We start from the raw sequence: 14,082 nt of genomic DNA on the forward strand, positions 1-14,082 counted from the left end.
TGTCCAGTGTCATCTCTTCACTGAAGCTATCCTCACAACCCCCAAGCAGAGTTAGGGTTCTGTTTCCTTGCTCCCACACTCTTAAAAAATAAAACTTGCAATAGTTCTTAAGGTGCCTATTGCAACATTCCTTTCTGGAATTCTTTTTTTTTTTTTTTTTTTTTTTAGATTTTATTTATTTATTTAACAAGAGATAGATCACAAGTAGGAAAGAGGCAGGCGGGGCAGTGGGGAAGGGGAAGCAGGCTCCCTGCTGAGCAGAAAGCCCAATGCGGGGCTCGATCCCAGGACCCTGAGATCATGACCTGAGCTGAAGGCAGAGGCTTCACCCACTGAGCCACCCAGGTGCCCCCCTTTCTGGAATTCTTTCTCTTCTACTAATCAGGGAGCCCCCAGAGGACCAGGACCTCTTCATATTCATCAGTGTCACTCAGTAACGTCAGTCATTCCCCGTCCACAGCTCTTCTCACTCCTGAAGGAGCCCTCACCACACTGCATATTGGCTTTCTCTTCTTACACCACTGTCTCAATGGATGTCATACAATTTTTGTGAGAATTAAATGTGAGACAGTGTAAAGAACCCAGCGCAGTTTCAGTTACATTTTATACGACTTTTTGGCAGTAGTAACTCAGAAATGTGCTAGAGGGCGCTAATTCACTGCCGTCATAGGCTATTGTGCTTTATGGGGTGTTAACCCTTGACTGGGTCCTCTAACAGAGACCAAAGAAAGTTTAGTAAACAAATTATCAGCCATCTCTATTCTGTGAAATAAATGATATAGTTCAGGAATTTAAGTCTGCAACTCACTTGAGATTATTTGCGGGGAGAACAGTCCAACAGCTGGATTGATGACATCATAAACTTGTTTTCATCCCTGTTTCTTTATTCCCCAACCCAGGGTTGGTCCAGCTTGCAATGTAAATGTCAAAGCAATTAACATTGATTTTGGTGATGCCTTCATCCGCACTAAAGTGAAGAAATGCCAAACAATGTGTTTCCTCAACTGTGAAACAAGACGATTTGACTAGACCGTCCTCAGGGTCCCTTTCAACTCTATCATTCTGTAAGACACAATTCTAGTTCTAGAAGGAAACAGGTGTGATCTCTAAAAATATAAACATTCAACCAAAAAGTGGAAAGTTTAATCAAAAGTGAAAAACAAATCACTGTTTAAATTTTCCCAACTGGAAGACAAAACAAAACAACAGTTACATTGTTCCTTCCATAGAATGCTGGGGTTTAAAAAGCAGTGTGAGGGCGCCTGGGTGGCTCAGTGGGTTAAAGCCTCTGCCTTTGGCTCAGGTCATGATCCCGGGGTCCTGGGATCGAGCCCGGCATCAGGCTCTCTGCTCAGCCAGGGAGCCTCCTTCCTCCTCTCTCTCTGCCTGCCTCTCTGCCTACTTGTGATCTTTGTCTGTCAAATAAACAAATAAAATCTTTTAAAAAAATAATAAAAATAAAAATAAAAAGCAGTGTGAGTGACAAGTGATTGTCTGTCCGAGAGATGCTTTGATGCTGAAGTATTTTCTAGCCTCTTATATTCCACACCAGTAATAATTATTTCAGATGAATCTTTGTCTTCTTTAGAAGAGGGTGAAAAAGTAGGCTTATTTTATGTCAAGTAACAGCCAGCCAATCGAAAGCATTATATGACGTCACTCATTTCAACCACCTGAAAACCGCATTTATGAATAAGAGCAAAGTCCAGATAATAACACTAAACTAAGAGATGACTATGAAGAAATTAGCAAATAATTTGATTTTATGTTTATGAAGCATTTCTATTTCATACGAATCAAAGTGACTCACAGTTTGGGTATAGGATGAGACCGGAAACAATGCAAAAGTCTGACTTTGCACTGATGGTATATCATGCTCTCTGTAAGCTGTGCTGAGGGATCTTAAAGTATGACAAGTACTTGTAATCTCCAAAATATGGGGATGTCTTTTAGAGGAGGGGAGGCAGAGTGGGACCCAAGCAGGTACCACAGTAAACATACAGCTTCAGTGGGTGACGCGGTACATGCTCAGAAGGGCCTTCGTTACAGTGGGTAAAGCAAGGGGAACAGGAGCTGTGGAAGAAGACGGGAAAGAGCCCGAGACTGAGCCAGACGCCAAGAAGGATAAGGAGGGAGCAAAGCAAAATGAAAAAGAGGCAGCAGGAGAGGCACCAGTTCTGTCTGAGGAACCCCTCACCCCCAGATCAGAAAACCTCACCCGGTGGCAAATCAGCCACACTCCAGAGCTGCTCCTGGAACGTGGATGCGCTTTGAGCCTGGATTAAGAAGGAGGGTTTAGACTGGTCTAGGAAGAAGCCCCAGATATCCTGTGCCTCAGAGAGACCAAATGTTCAGAGAACAAACTATCGGCTGAACTTCACGAGCTGCCCGAACTATCCCATCAGCCCTGGTGAGCACCGTCGGACGAGGAAGGGTACAGGATACAAGGTGCAGGGCTGTTCCCCCACTAGCACCCACTCAAAGTCTCCCACGGTACTGGGGACATGGAACATGATCAGGAAGGCTGAGTGACTGTGGCCAGATTTGACACATTTGTTCTGGAACAGCTGATGCACCCAAAGCAGGTAGAGGTCTAGAGTCTCAGAGGTGCTAGGAGGTAGCCGTTTGCAAGTTCTGGAAGGCTTGGCTTTCTGCAAGCCCCCTGTGCTACGTGAAGACCTCAGTGTGGCTCATGAAGAAATCCACCTTCTCTACCCCAAGGGAAACAAAAAGAAGGTTGGCTTCACTCCACAAGAGCATCAAGGCTTTGGGGAATTGCTAAGGCTGTGCTACTGCGGATGATTTGGCGCACCCCTACCCCAACACGGCCTATGCCTATACCTTCTGGACCCACGTGATGAATGCTCAGTCCAAAAACATTGGTTGGCCCCAAGATTACTGTCTCTTACCTTGCACTTTGTGACAGCAAGATCTGTTCCAAGGCCCAGGGCACTGACCACTGTCCCATCACCCTAAACCTAGCACCGTGACACCTCCCGTAAATTACTTTAAGCCTGGGAAATTAGCCCTCCAAGCTAGCTTTAAAACATAGTCTCCCACCACCAACTTCTTTAAAAACTGCTGTCTGGAGAAATCTGCATGGATTTCCTTTCTAAAAATGTGAATCCTTCAATCCGGCTCCTAGTGACACTTAGGTTTCCTTTAAACCCAATATTTTTTTTCTCTCTCTCTCTCTCATATATACTTCCTTTGAACTGTCTGCAGGAAAATAGAGCCATTGTTTCAAAAAAATGAATAAAATAAAATATAGGGATATCTTTTAGTCTATCTAATTTTTTAAAGTCTACTTTGACAAAAAAATTTTTTTGCTTACTCTGTTCAGTGTCACAAGATTAAAGGTAAAATTTACAGCGAGATTTTAAGCTTCAGCATGACTATGCTCATCACTCAATAGTTTAAATTATTATAATGTGGCATTTTTAACATTTCAAATAAGTAAAAGCAGTATTAAAACGTATTTTGAGCTTCGTCACACAACCCATAATAATTGCTGGGTATCTCTGGTCCCATTTGTTAATATCTCTGAGCCTAGCTTCCTAATTTATGACAGGGCTGTAGCTTATATCTTCCTTACATCCTTACTGAATTGGTGTGCAAATGTGTGCAAAATTCTTGCTCTAGGATTCTCAGTAAGACGGCTGTAGTTACCGTTGCTAGCCAGTACGCTTTAACAACATCATGGCGTAAGCACGGACAAGGCCGTGTTTTCATGAATTATTGCACATTTTATAAAATAAGTCTCGTATGTGGGCTCCTTTTACCCCATTTTAAAAACACAACTCAGTTTGCAGAATTGTTAAATACTCTTTCATTCCCTATTTCTTCCCCTGGCATCCAAATTATTTTTTTAAATCAAAAATGACCTCGCCTAAGCAGTGAATTCACAGAGGTCCTCTCATCACCTATAAGACTTGTAAAACATCCCTGGAGCATCACAGAAACGCTATTTAGAAGTAGAGAAAACGTGTGTAACTTCTAGGAGCGACTCCTCTTGCCGGTTTCTCTGGGGAAGGCAGCTGCCCACGCAGCTCGACTGGGCGCGGGCGGAGCTGTGGCTGCAAAGCCCGCGGACTGTCCAGCGTCCCCGCACCCGCGCCGCACTGTCCCCTGCAGGTCAGGACGTCAGCTGTGCGGGCGCGCCCGGCTTGCTGGGATTGCACGATGCCCCAACTCCAAAGGCGTCCTCATGGGCAATTCCCGGAGCTTAGCAACCGTCTGCTGATGACTGGTGGTTTACAACATCCCACACAAATGATGTGTTATTTTAAGTCGCGCTGTGGCCTCTGGGCTTTCTAGCCCCCCAAGACCACCACGTGTGTAACAGCCATACAGCAGCTGCCTGTGGGCCGCGTTAGCATCTCTCTCACGCGCCCTGTCCTGGAGGTTGAATTTTCCAACCACCACGCAGCCCGGAGGAGGCAATGTTGGAACAGCTCTGGGATCTCGTTGGAGCATCTCTCTGGGCCAAAGTTCACGGCTATGTGGGAGGTTCCTGACGTTCTTGGGCTGGCTGCCCCTCTGTGCCTTAAGGTCTTCTGAGAGCACTGTGGTCTGGGCTCCATTCATGCATTTAGGCAGTTCCTCAAGTGTTTTGTGTTGTTGTAGTTTTTTTAACAAGATTTTGTTTATTTGTCCAATAGAGAGAAGGAGAGAGAAGCTGGGGGAGCAGCAGGCAAAGGGAGAAGCAGGCTCTCCGTGCAGCAAGGAGCCTGATGTGGGGCTCGATACCAGGATCCTGGGATCATGACCTGAGCCAAAGGCAGATGCTTAACTGACTGAGCCACCCCGGCGCCCCTCCTCAAGTGTTTTTTGAATACCATGTATGTGCCAGGCACTGTGCAAGTATCATGCACATACAAGGAGCAGGGGACCCAACCCCGGCCCTCAAGGAGGGTGGCCTAGTGGGGAAGTCAGAGTAGTGATTTTTATGTTCTCTTTATGTCTTCTAAGTGTGAGCTACCCAAGGGCAGTATTCAATAACAGTAATGTTTTGAGTTGTTATTGCAATTTATATTTCAACTTTGATGAAAAGTTCTATGAATTCATCTTTCAAAATAATCACGTTGTCCTTTCTTCAGTCTTTTTTGTATCAGGAACAGAGCTTTGAATATATACAGTGTTCCAAGGATTCTCCCCAGAACTCTAATAAATGGCATGGATCCATCCTTCTGTCATTAAAAGAAATTCCTTTGAGAGTGGGGGTGAAGGAGCTAAGAAGTCAAGATTGTCTGCATAGGAAGGCAATAAATTTATTTTACTGGCTGTCTCTTATCCTGGACAAAATTAAACAGTGGTAAACAACATGTGCTGAAAAGTGAAAAGTAGAGAAGACTGACAAGATGTTCCCTCCACAGAGAAAGTTAGTTCCTGTTTCTATACTTTCTTTGAAAGAAAATGAAGGTGCCTAAACCACTGGGAACATTTCTTGTTCAGAATATAATTCCTAAATACATACTAAGATCACTTCTCATTGTTTAATTTTGAAAGTGTGAGCTAACTGAAATGTTTTTAGAAGCTCTTACCTTGTTTTTAACATCTTAATTTTATTTTTTCAGTCTTCCCAGATTCATTGTTTATGCACCACACCCGGTGCTCCATGGAATACGTGCCCTCCTTAATAACTTAAGAAAATCCACATAAAAACCAAAGCCTCAAAGGCCCATCCCAAATCATTAACATTTCCGTTGGGACCCGCCTTTAAAGTCATATGACCCTTCTATGGACCATATGATCCCTCTCTAAACTTGGAGTTTTGGAGCTGATTATCTTCTACCTATGGAAGGAGACAGACTGTGGAAATAGCTTCCTATCTCTTCCCCATTGGGTCCATCCTCTTTGTCTTTCTAAAATGCAAATCCGGTTATTTAAAAAGAAAATCCTTCAGTGGCTGTGCAGGGCCTATAGTGATCTCCCACCAGAGGGGAAACCTCCCGCTAGACTGAGTGTACGGGAAATGGGAGCATATCAGCGCCACCTCAAGGATTTTTCAAACCCCAACCCCCACCCCCCCACGCACACATGTAAGACATCATCACCTTCCCTCTTTCAAGTCCTTTCAGCCACCACATCCACATATCCCATCTGGTGAAAAAGTCACTGCCATGTTGGCTCAGCAATGGGCATTCTTTGTCTCCCTCTGTTACACTAAAGCATGAAAAAGCCTGAGGAGCCCTCACTGCAGAATAAAGTCCCAATTCCTCAACATGGCATACAAAGTTCCCTTTAACATCCTCCTGGCTTTCCATTCCAGGCTCATCTTCAACCACTCCCCATTTCATGCTCTATGGGCCAACCACACCAATCTGGGTAAATTCTTGAACAAGACCTGGTTTTTCAGACTTGTGTCTTGTATCATTTCAGACTTGTGTCCATTTACCCAGAATTCCTTTCTCCACTTACTCAGGAATGATTTTCCATTTAACCTTTAAAAAGACACCCATAACTCTATCTTCAGCCAGAGCCCATTCCTGGATTCTAGGACCAACGGGGTGTTTAGACAAAATATCCGAGCTCCTGGACTCACCTCCCCCTAGTTATTCCACCTAAAGCTGGCCACATCTCAGTTACCCGTAACGCTATTCTTCCGGCTGACTTCTCACCTCAAAATTCAAGTCCTTGTTACAAACTATGAGGGCACGTATGATCAGATCTCGCTTCCCACCATCCTCCCCTCTCCCACTCCACCCCAGCCACGCTGGCCTCCTATTCCTGAAACACAACGAACACCTACTGAAAAGAGTTGGATGAATGGTAATGTAACTAAAGAGGAGACTGAAATCCAAGCCAGCAAGAGAATAGGGTTGTCACCAACAGCAATAAGCCGGTTTGCTCTGCGGAGCTGCAACCAGGCCCAGGAATTGACAGCAGGTACCTCTGGCGGGGAACGCAGCCGGATGCGGAAAGTGGGGCCGTGGCCGGCAGAGCGTACTCGGACTCCAGCCGAAGATGAGGTTTTGACAACCTAGAGACACCAAGAAGAGGGATTCTGGATTAAAGACACAGCACAGCTGACAGTGGACATGCTGTACTGAATCAGAGGATAAGGGAGACCTCTAGCTCCCTTCCTCCATGACTTTGAGAACACGAGCAGTCAGGTCTTTTAAGTACCTCCTTCTGCAGCCTCCCTCCACTGAGGTCACCACGGAAGACAATGAAGACTTTCTCTGGTTACCATTGCTCTGTGCAGGGGAAGACTCAGTAATATGTAGGAAGTCATGGAGCCATGCCTTCACAATTCTGAGGAAAAGTGATTTCCAACCTATACTTGTTGGTTAGATCAAGTGAAGGAGAGAACAAACAGTTTCTCAGCTATGCAAAGGGGCAAGATATTTACTGCTCATGCGTTCTTCTTCGGAAATTGCAGGGAAGATATATTCCACTAAGACGAGATATTAATCAAGAAAAGGGAAGCACGGGGCTCAGGAAACAGAAGATTTGGCCCGCCAAAGGCATTGAGAATCCTCAGAATGATGGAGAAAGGAGATCTGAGGACAAACAACATAGGAGGAGGGCTGATCCCAAGAACAAGAAGAACCACCTAATTACATAGAAGTGATTGAACAGAGTGAAGAGATTCCCACGCATATTGGAAAAGTTTAAGGGTAAAATGAAATGGCTTGGCAACTAAGCAAATGAAAAAAAAAAAAAAAAAAGAAATAGTCCTCAACTTTGGGGAAACCAAAGTTCTACACAAAAGGAAGTAAGACGGTATTCTACGTGGCTAACTGGCAAGTCCTGTTGACTGTAATTACAGCATGTAAATACGGAATACTGATGTAACCGAAACTATAGTTGCTGTGTTGGAAAGTTAGGGGTAAATGAAACAGGTGTGAAAAGAGGGGAGATGGACAAGAGAGCTAAATCCTCTTCTTCCCTGGTAGGAAGATTTAGACTTTACCGTAAACAAGGACATCATGGACACAACAGCTAAGGCAATCAGAAATTGGTTACTTTCAGAAAGCACAAGTGTAGAGTGAGTAAAGGAGTGGCAGGAAATGTTTAAAAATACAAGCCTTTTAGATTTTTTCAATCATGTATGTTTATAACTTAGGAAAAAAAAATCCAAAACCACAAAAGAAACCCCTAAACCAAAGAGAGGGAAAGTATATAGCCAAGAAGAACAAGAAAGTCCTAACGCAACTTGGGCCTTTATGCCTCACATGATGTCTTGTTTAACAGAGCTTGAACCTATTAAAATAGAATGTCTAAAAATTAAATATTTAGACTATGTAGTGGACTGCGTGATTTCTCAGTCATTTCCTGAGAAATGTCAGTAGCTGATTGGCATTATAAAGCAGACATCTAGCTGAAACATTGCTTGAAAAGTATGTTATCTTTGCCAGTGAGCTAAATAAGCTGCAGAAACTGACCTCTTCTCAATATGGACATAAAGACCGGAGAATCTAGCAGATGGGCTTTGCCAACAGAAATGAAACAAGCGCAGGGATAAGCACGGACAGGAAGTGGGAGAGAGCAAAGTCCTCCCTTGCTGGAGACTGTTTCCCCCCCTTGCAAATTTTGGACACTCAACCAGATCATCTCAAGTTCCTTTTTTAGCACTAAAGTTCAAGTTAGACTTTCACAAGTACCACCCTAACCCCTTTTATTTCCTGAATTAATAATCTATGGCATAGGGTACCTGGCCGGCTCGGTCAGTTGAGTGTCTGCCTTTGGCTCAGGTCATGATCCCAGAGTCTTGGGATCCAGCCCCATAAGTGGGCGCCCAACTCAGTAGGGAGTCTGCTTCTTCCTGTCCCTCTACCCCTCCCCTTGCTCATATTCTCTCTTTCTCTCTCTCTCTCAAATGAATAAAATCTTAAAAATAGATGACATATGCCCTAGTGTTCCCAGAACAGTCTTGGTTTATATCTGTTGTTTGTTCCTCCTTCAACTCTTAAAATTGCCTAGTTTAGATGATAAATTATATGGTCCTTCTATCCATGATCATATCCATTTTAATCTTGTTTTTTATGTCTAAAGAAAAACATAAATTTACTTTTTAACTTACAAATACAACATTTCACAACTTGCTTTGTCTGAAAAAATTTGTGGAGAAATCTCAAACTCCTTTGTGGGTGGTTTGTGAACCATCAACTATTTTTTTAAAAAACAGAATATCATAATGTAAGTTTTCCTTTTAAAAAACATTCAGTGGGCATAACATTCTATTAAAACTATTAAACTTAGAATATTTGCTACTTCTTTAAAATCCTGACTAAAATATTTGTGGAAGAATAAATATCCAAGGTGATACAACAAACTTTAATTATTGAAGCAGTCCCAGAATAAGGTCTCCCACCTGAGTTTATCAATGGTCAGAAGAATGTTGATCTCAAAAGAATGTTCGCAGCAGGTGATAAATCCATCGATCATCATCATCATGGTTGGTTGTAAGCTAATCAGTTACCAGCCAGGGAATATGCCCCTTCCACTGCACAGACAAGCTCTGTATGCTAATAATTCCCAAATTTTCTTTTTTTTTCCCTTTAACTTTCAATTTTTTTATTATGTTTTATTAGTCACCATACCTCATTAGTTTTTGATAGTATTCCAAGGTTCATTGTTACGTATAACACCCAGTGCTCCATGCAATACGTGCCCTCCTTAATACCCAAATTTTCTTTAAGGCTAGGACTAAGAGTCCTGCCAATCCTCCAAACAACAGCTTACATATTCAGTGACCTTGAAACACTCCTTTCATAGTGATCAGCGCTGAAACAGGTTCCATAATTGATTACTCAGTTTACAAGGGAGATTGAACATTGCTGGGTTTTCTGGAAGATACAAAGAGTTCTTTAGTTTTATTCAAATACGCACTATCCCTGATATAAAACATGTCTCATTGTCGGGGCGCCTGGGTGGCTCAGTGGGTTAAAACATGTCTCATTGTAAAGAACTGTGATTCTTTTTAGCTTTTTCTTTTTCTTTTTTTTTCCACTTAACCACTGAAGTCCCTGCCTGTGGAAATTTCTTTGTAAGTGAAATATGAGGTCAAGAAGAAAAAACTTAATCAATTTCGTTTCAGATATGCATGATTACCCTATTTTTAAAAATTACTTAAAGAATGAACTAAGGTGTTAGACTGGAACATGGTGTGATGACTAATTTATTGTCAGCCCTAACCTAACCAAAACAAAAGGAAAGCTGGGTTTGGCGCTCACTTGTGCTTTTCGTCCATATTAGAAAGTATGCATTGAGTTTTTGAATCTGAGATCAGGTTCGCTTGGTAGCCTCAAAGAGCAATTTTCCCTTTTTTTTTTTTTTTTTTTTTTTTCGAAATTTGCTTTTGATCATTTCAGACAATTCACCCTTTGGAATGAGAAAGAGGAGAGAGGAATGTTGAATGAGGTTAAGTAAACGGAGAATCTGTCACATAAAGCAAGTTTAAATCCCAGTAACAGCATCCATGCAGGACAAACGGAAGCATTATTCTTTTGAAAACATTATTCTTTTAAACACTGTGTAACGACATCCTCCCTGGAGATTTCCTCCATGAAAGAAGAAAAACTACTTCCTCAGAAGTCATCTTCTAGATGCCAAGTGTAATGAAGTGAAGTCAAATCTTGTGTTTTATGTAAGAAGGTTCAGAATTAGCACTGCAAAAAGGTGTTCCTGAGGTTTTCTCCATATCCCTGTTTTCTGTTGCATACTAGTATCTCCATGAGTAAAAAGGATAAGGAAAATAAATGTTTGCCATTATGACTTTAGACTTTCAAATCAGTGAATGTGTCCTTACTATAATCTTTGAGCCAAGTATATTTTGTTTTCAAGGAAGAAATCTACGAGACCCGTCTATGTAGAATGTAAGATAATTACTCTTAAGTTCCCTGTAAGTAGATCATTTTCTTATGCTGAAATCTAACCTGTGGGACATGTTCCCAGCACTCTCTGCTACTGCCACCATAGGAGAATTTGAATGACCATAACTATGGCAATTTTATATTTTCAATTACTTAAATATCAGAAGTTGGCTTTTGTTTTTAATGCTTAAAATATGTCTAGGCCACAAAAAGGTAAATAAGCAGAGAAATTATTTCTTTCGATTCAAACACTAGTTTATAAATTTAATTAACGCATGTCCAAATAAAGACTTCTCTTCAAAGATTTCAAAGTTGTTGCATACATGTTTAATGTAATGGAACAAAGAAGGAAGGCACCATAGATAAATCATAATTATGATGTTTATTTAGCAAAATAAACTTAAAGTTTTCTATTAAAAAACATAAGAATCATATCCAAATTTTAGCTTCCCCATCTTCTTTGGTATTGAAATCAACGTTTGGGATATAAAATATTTTATTTTGAAGTTGAGCCACTGGGTCTTACAACAGTTTTCCCTATAAGGAAAAGAGAAAATTAAGTTACCTGGAATTGTCTTATTTATTGAACAACCAGCAGATGCATTATGCGTGTGCAGAGACCAACATCACCAAGGAAATATTCATCGCTGATAAGCGTTTTTCTACTGAAAACATATTTTAAATTTTTAATGATTGTCATGATTTTATTGTGTTGTCTGAATAGGAATCCGATATGGAGATCCTGCTTTCATTTAACTAATGAACTACTCTCCAAGGAAGTTCACACCCCCACACCAGGACTTAATATTTATTTTTCAACAAAACTACCCCATTAAAAATCTTTTTTTTCTGAGCTTATCAGAATTGTGTGTTTCAGTCTTTTCCACAAAACAGTATCTGGAAGTTGCTAATAACATTAAATTAATATTAATAAAACCCAAATCTATCGAAATCTTTTTCTTAAAACCAGATTTCTTATTTCTCCTAAGGGTAATATCACAGGGACTGCTGAATTTGCCAAGGCAAATACTTCCAGAAACGCCATGGGACAACCAAGCCGCTCTTACTCCTCTGATAAACCTTTGCTTTTCCAATTCTGATTTCTCCATATCCCTTCCTTTTTGTGTGAAAATATGTTCCCCCTTAATTTGTAAAAAGGAATCTGAAATAAAAAGTCCAATAACAAACCGGCAAGTTTTGTTTTTTGCATAGATTCTTGGGACCACAAAACGATCAAACAATGGCTGGCTTTAGTGCTAACACTGGGACTGGGAACAAGAAGAGTACAGCCACAATAAAATACAGCTGTCTATTAGGAGGACTGCGTAAAGACATCTTTGGCCATGCAGGCTCTGGGCCCTCTGGAAATAAGTCAGTTGCATTGCCAGCATGACAAAGAAAATAGCAATGTTCAGGATCAGAAAGAGTCTGGTGTAGGACGACGACAGCGACGGAGGCCTGCTGCGCGTCGTCGTCATCATCCGGGCCTGTCCAAAGCGGCCCTTCAGGGAGCCACCGCTTTTGTGTTTCTCATACGTCACATCTGCAAAATCTAAAAGGTCTTTCATCTCTTCATCCTCGTCGATGGGCAGTTCTTTCTGTGCCAAAATCTGAGCTTTCTGGCGGATCTTCTTCTCGTTGACTTCGATCTGTGCAAAAATATCGGGGACGGCGTCCACGAATTTATAGCGTTTGCCTCCCCTCCGGTTCTTCTTGGACTTGCTCTGCTGCTGCTGCTGCTGCTGCTGCTGCTGCGAGATGGCAAAAATCCTGTCGATGGCCTCCTCCGTCTGCCTCTTGTCGGAGAACCTCAGCAGGCGCTCGGCGGTCTTCCGAAAGCTGGCGGTGTTGCGGACGCGGGACAGGATCTGCTTCTCCAGCAGCTGGAACACCGGCTTGAAGCGCTGCAGGTTCTGCTCCACCAGGGCGGCGTGGTCCCGCAGCTCGGGCACCGACGCGCTCCGGACGGCGCAGCTCCGGTCGAACAGGATCTCCCGCCGGTCGGCAATGACCTGCGCGAAGGCGGACTGGCCCGTGCTCTCCCCGGTCCAGAGGTAGGCGGCGTAGGCGTGCCGGCCGGTGGCCACGAACACGTCCAGCTGCTGCGCGTCCCCGTGGATGCTGAAGCTCTGCACGTCCACCGACGGCCCGATGAACAGGTAAGCCGTCCTGGTGATGGGGCTCCGCAGGCGCACGGTGACGTTCACGTAGTTGGTCCCGTTGTAGGGGTAGCCGCGAGGGTACGTCACCGAAGCGAAGGTCGCCTTCTCGCTGTAGCCGGTGTCGTCCATCCAGTACATTTTGTAGAGCCCGTCCCGCTGCCGGATGCAAGCCCCGTGGACCCCGTCCACCACCGTCTCCTCGAAAGGAACGTCCACGTTGTGGAAGAAGCTCGCTGCGGTCTCCAGCGGGCTCCGCTCTCCCAGGTGGATCTGGTCCACCAGGAGCAGCAGCTGCGGATGCAGGAGGATCAGGTTCCTCTGGACGCTCTTGAGATCCAGCTGGGGGCTGTAGGCGCCCACTCCCTCCCCTCGGATGAAAACCACCCCGCTTTTCTCCACCGCGGCCACCACCCTCCCCTGACAGCTGGCTGCCGGATCGTGCTTGTATTTAGACCATTTTGAGGAGCAGTCTTCGGTGACCTGCCCCGCCCAGGGAGAGAAGCAGCTCTTGGCCGCCGCGGGCGAAAACATCAACACGTTGTTGAAGAAGGAGTACTTTGGCCCATAGAGAGCCTCCGTAATAAAAGGCACGCCATTGGGGGCAAAAGTAAATGAGTTTTGATCGGGATGCTCGTGCCCTGCGTTAAAGTTTCGCCATCCTTTGATCCAGTCTTTGTACTTGTTTCTGTGGACGATGTCATATATTGCACGGCCCCCGAGTTTTCCCGACTTGAAGGAAAGAAAAGACCTATTGATTTCCGCAGGCAGTGCACTCCCATAGGTCACAACACCCCAGTCTTCAAAATAATGCAACGTGGGGGTGCCAAAATCCGGGGGAGGCACAGATTTCAAGCTGGCGTCATACCTGAAGGGATGAATTGTTCAAAATTAGATGGTTTTTCTGGTGGAAGTTAAAATAATCCACCAGAACTGGGGTGCCACTTTGTAGTGTGGCTGGAGCACACAGCACAGATGCTACCCAGAGCGTTGGCAGTGTCCTCTGGAGGAGGGACATTTCTGGAAACACCCATGGATGAGCTTGCCTAGGGGAACACCCTTAGTGTTAGTGAAGGGAGACGGGTCTATCTTCATAGCTGTGA

General features: G+C 43.7%; 1 protein-coding gene and 1 pseudogene across 1 annotated transcript in view; one reads left to right on the forward strand and one right to left on the reverse strand.

Annotated features, from left to right (window-relative positions):
• The first annotated feature begins 2,024 nt into the window (after nucleotides 1-2,024).
• On the forward strand, nucleotides 2,025-2,990 carry LOC111158232 (annotated as a pseudogene).
• Nucleotides 2,991-11,183: 8,193 nt separating this feature from the next.
• The window catches only part of LOC111158324 (dermatan sulfate epimerase), an 86,218-nt gene continuing 83,319 nt past the window's right edge, over nucleotides 11,184-14,082 (reverse strand). The window contains exon 6 of the mRNA XM_022520300.1: nucleotides 11,184-13,847. Coding sequence (XP_022376008.1) covers nucleotides 12,077-13,847 — 1,771 coding nt within the window. The 3' untranslated portion in view covers nucleotides 11,184-12,076. The remainder of the gene's footprint in view (nucleotides 13,848-14,082) is intronic.

Source organism: Enhydra lutris, unplaced genomic scaffold, assembly GCF_002288905.1.
Source record: "Enhydra lutris kenyoni isolate GAN:26980312 unplaced genomic scaffold, ASM228890v2 scaffoldscaffold58, whole genome shotgun sequence".
Lineage (NCBI taxonomy): Eukaryota > Metazoa > Chordata > Mammalia > Carnivora > Mustelidae > Enhydra > Enhydra lutris.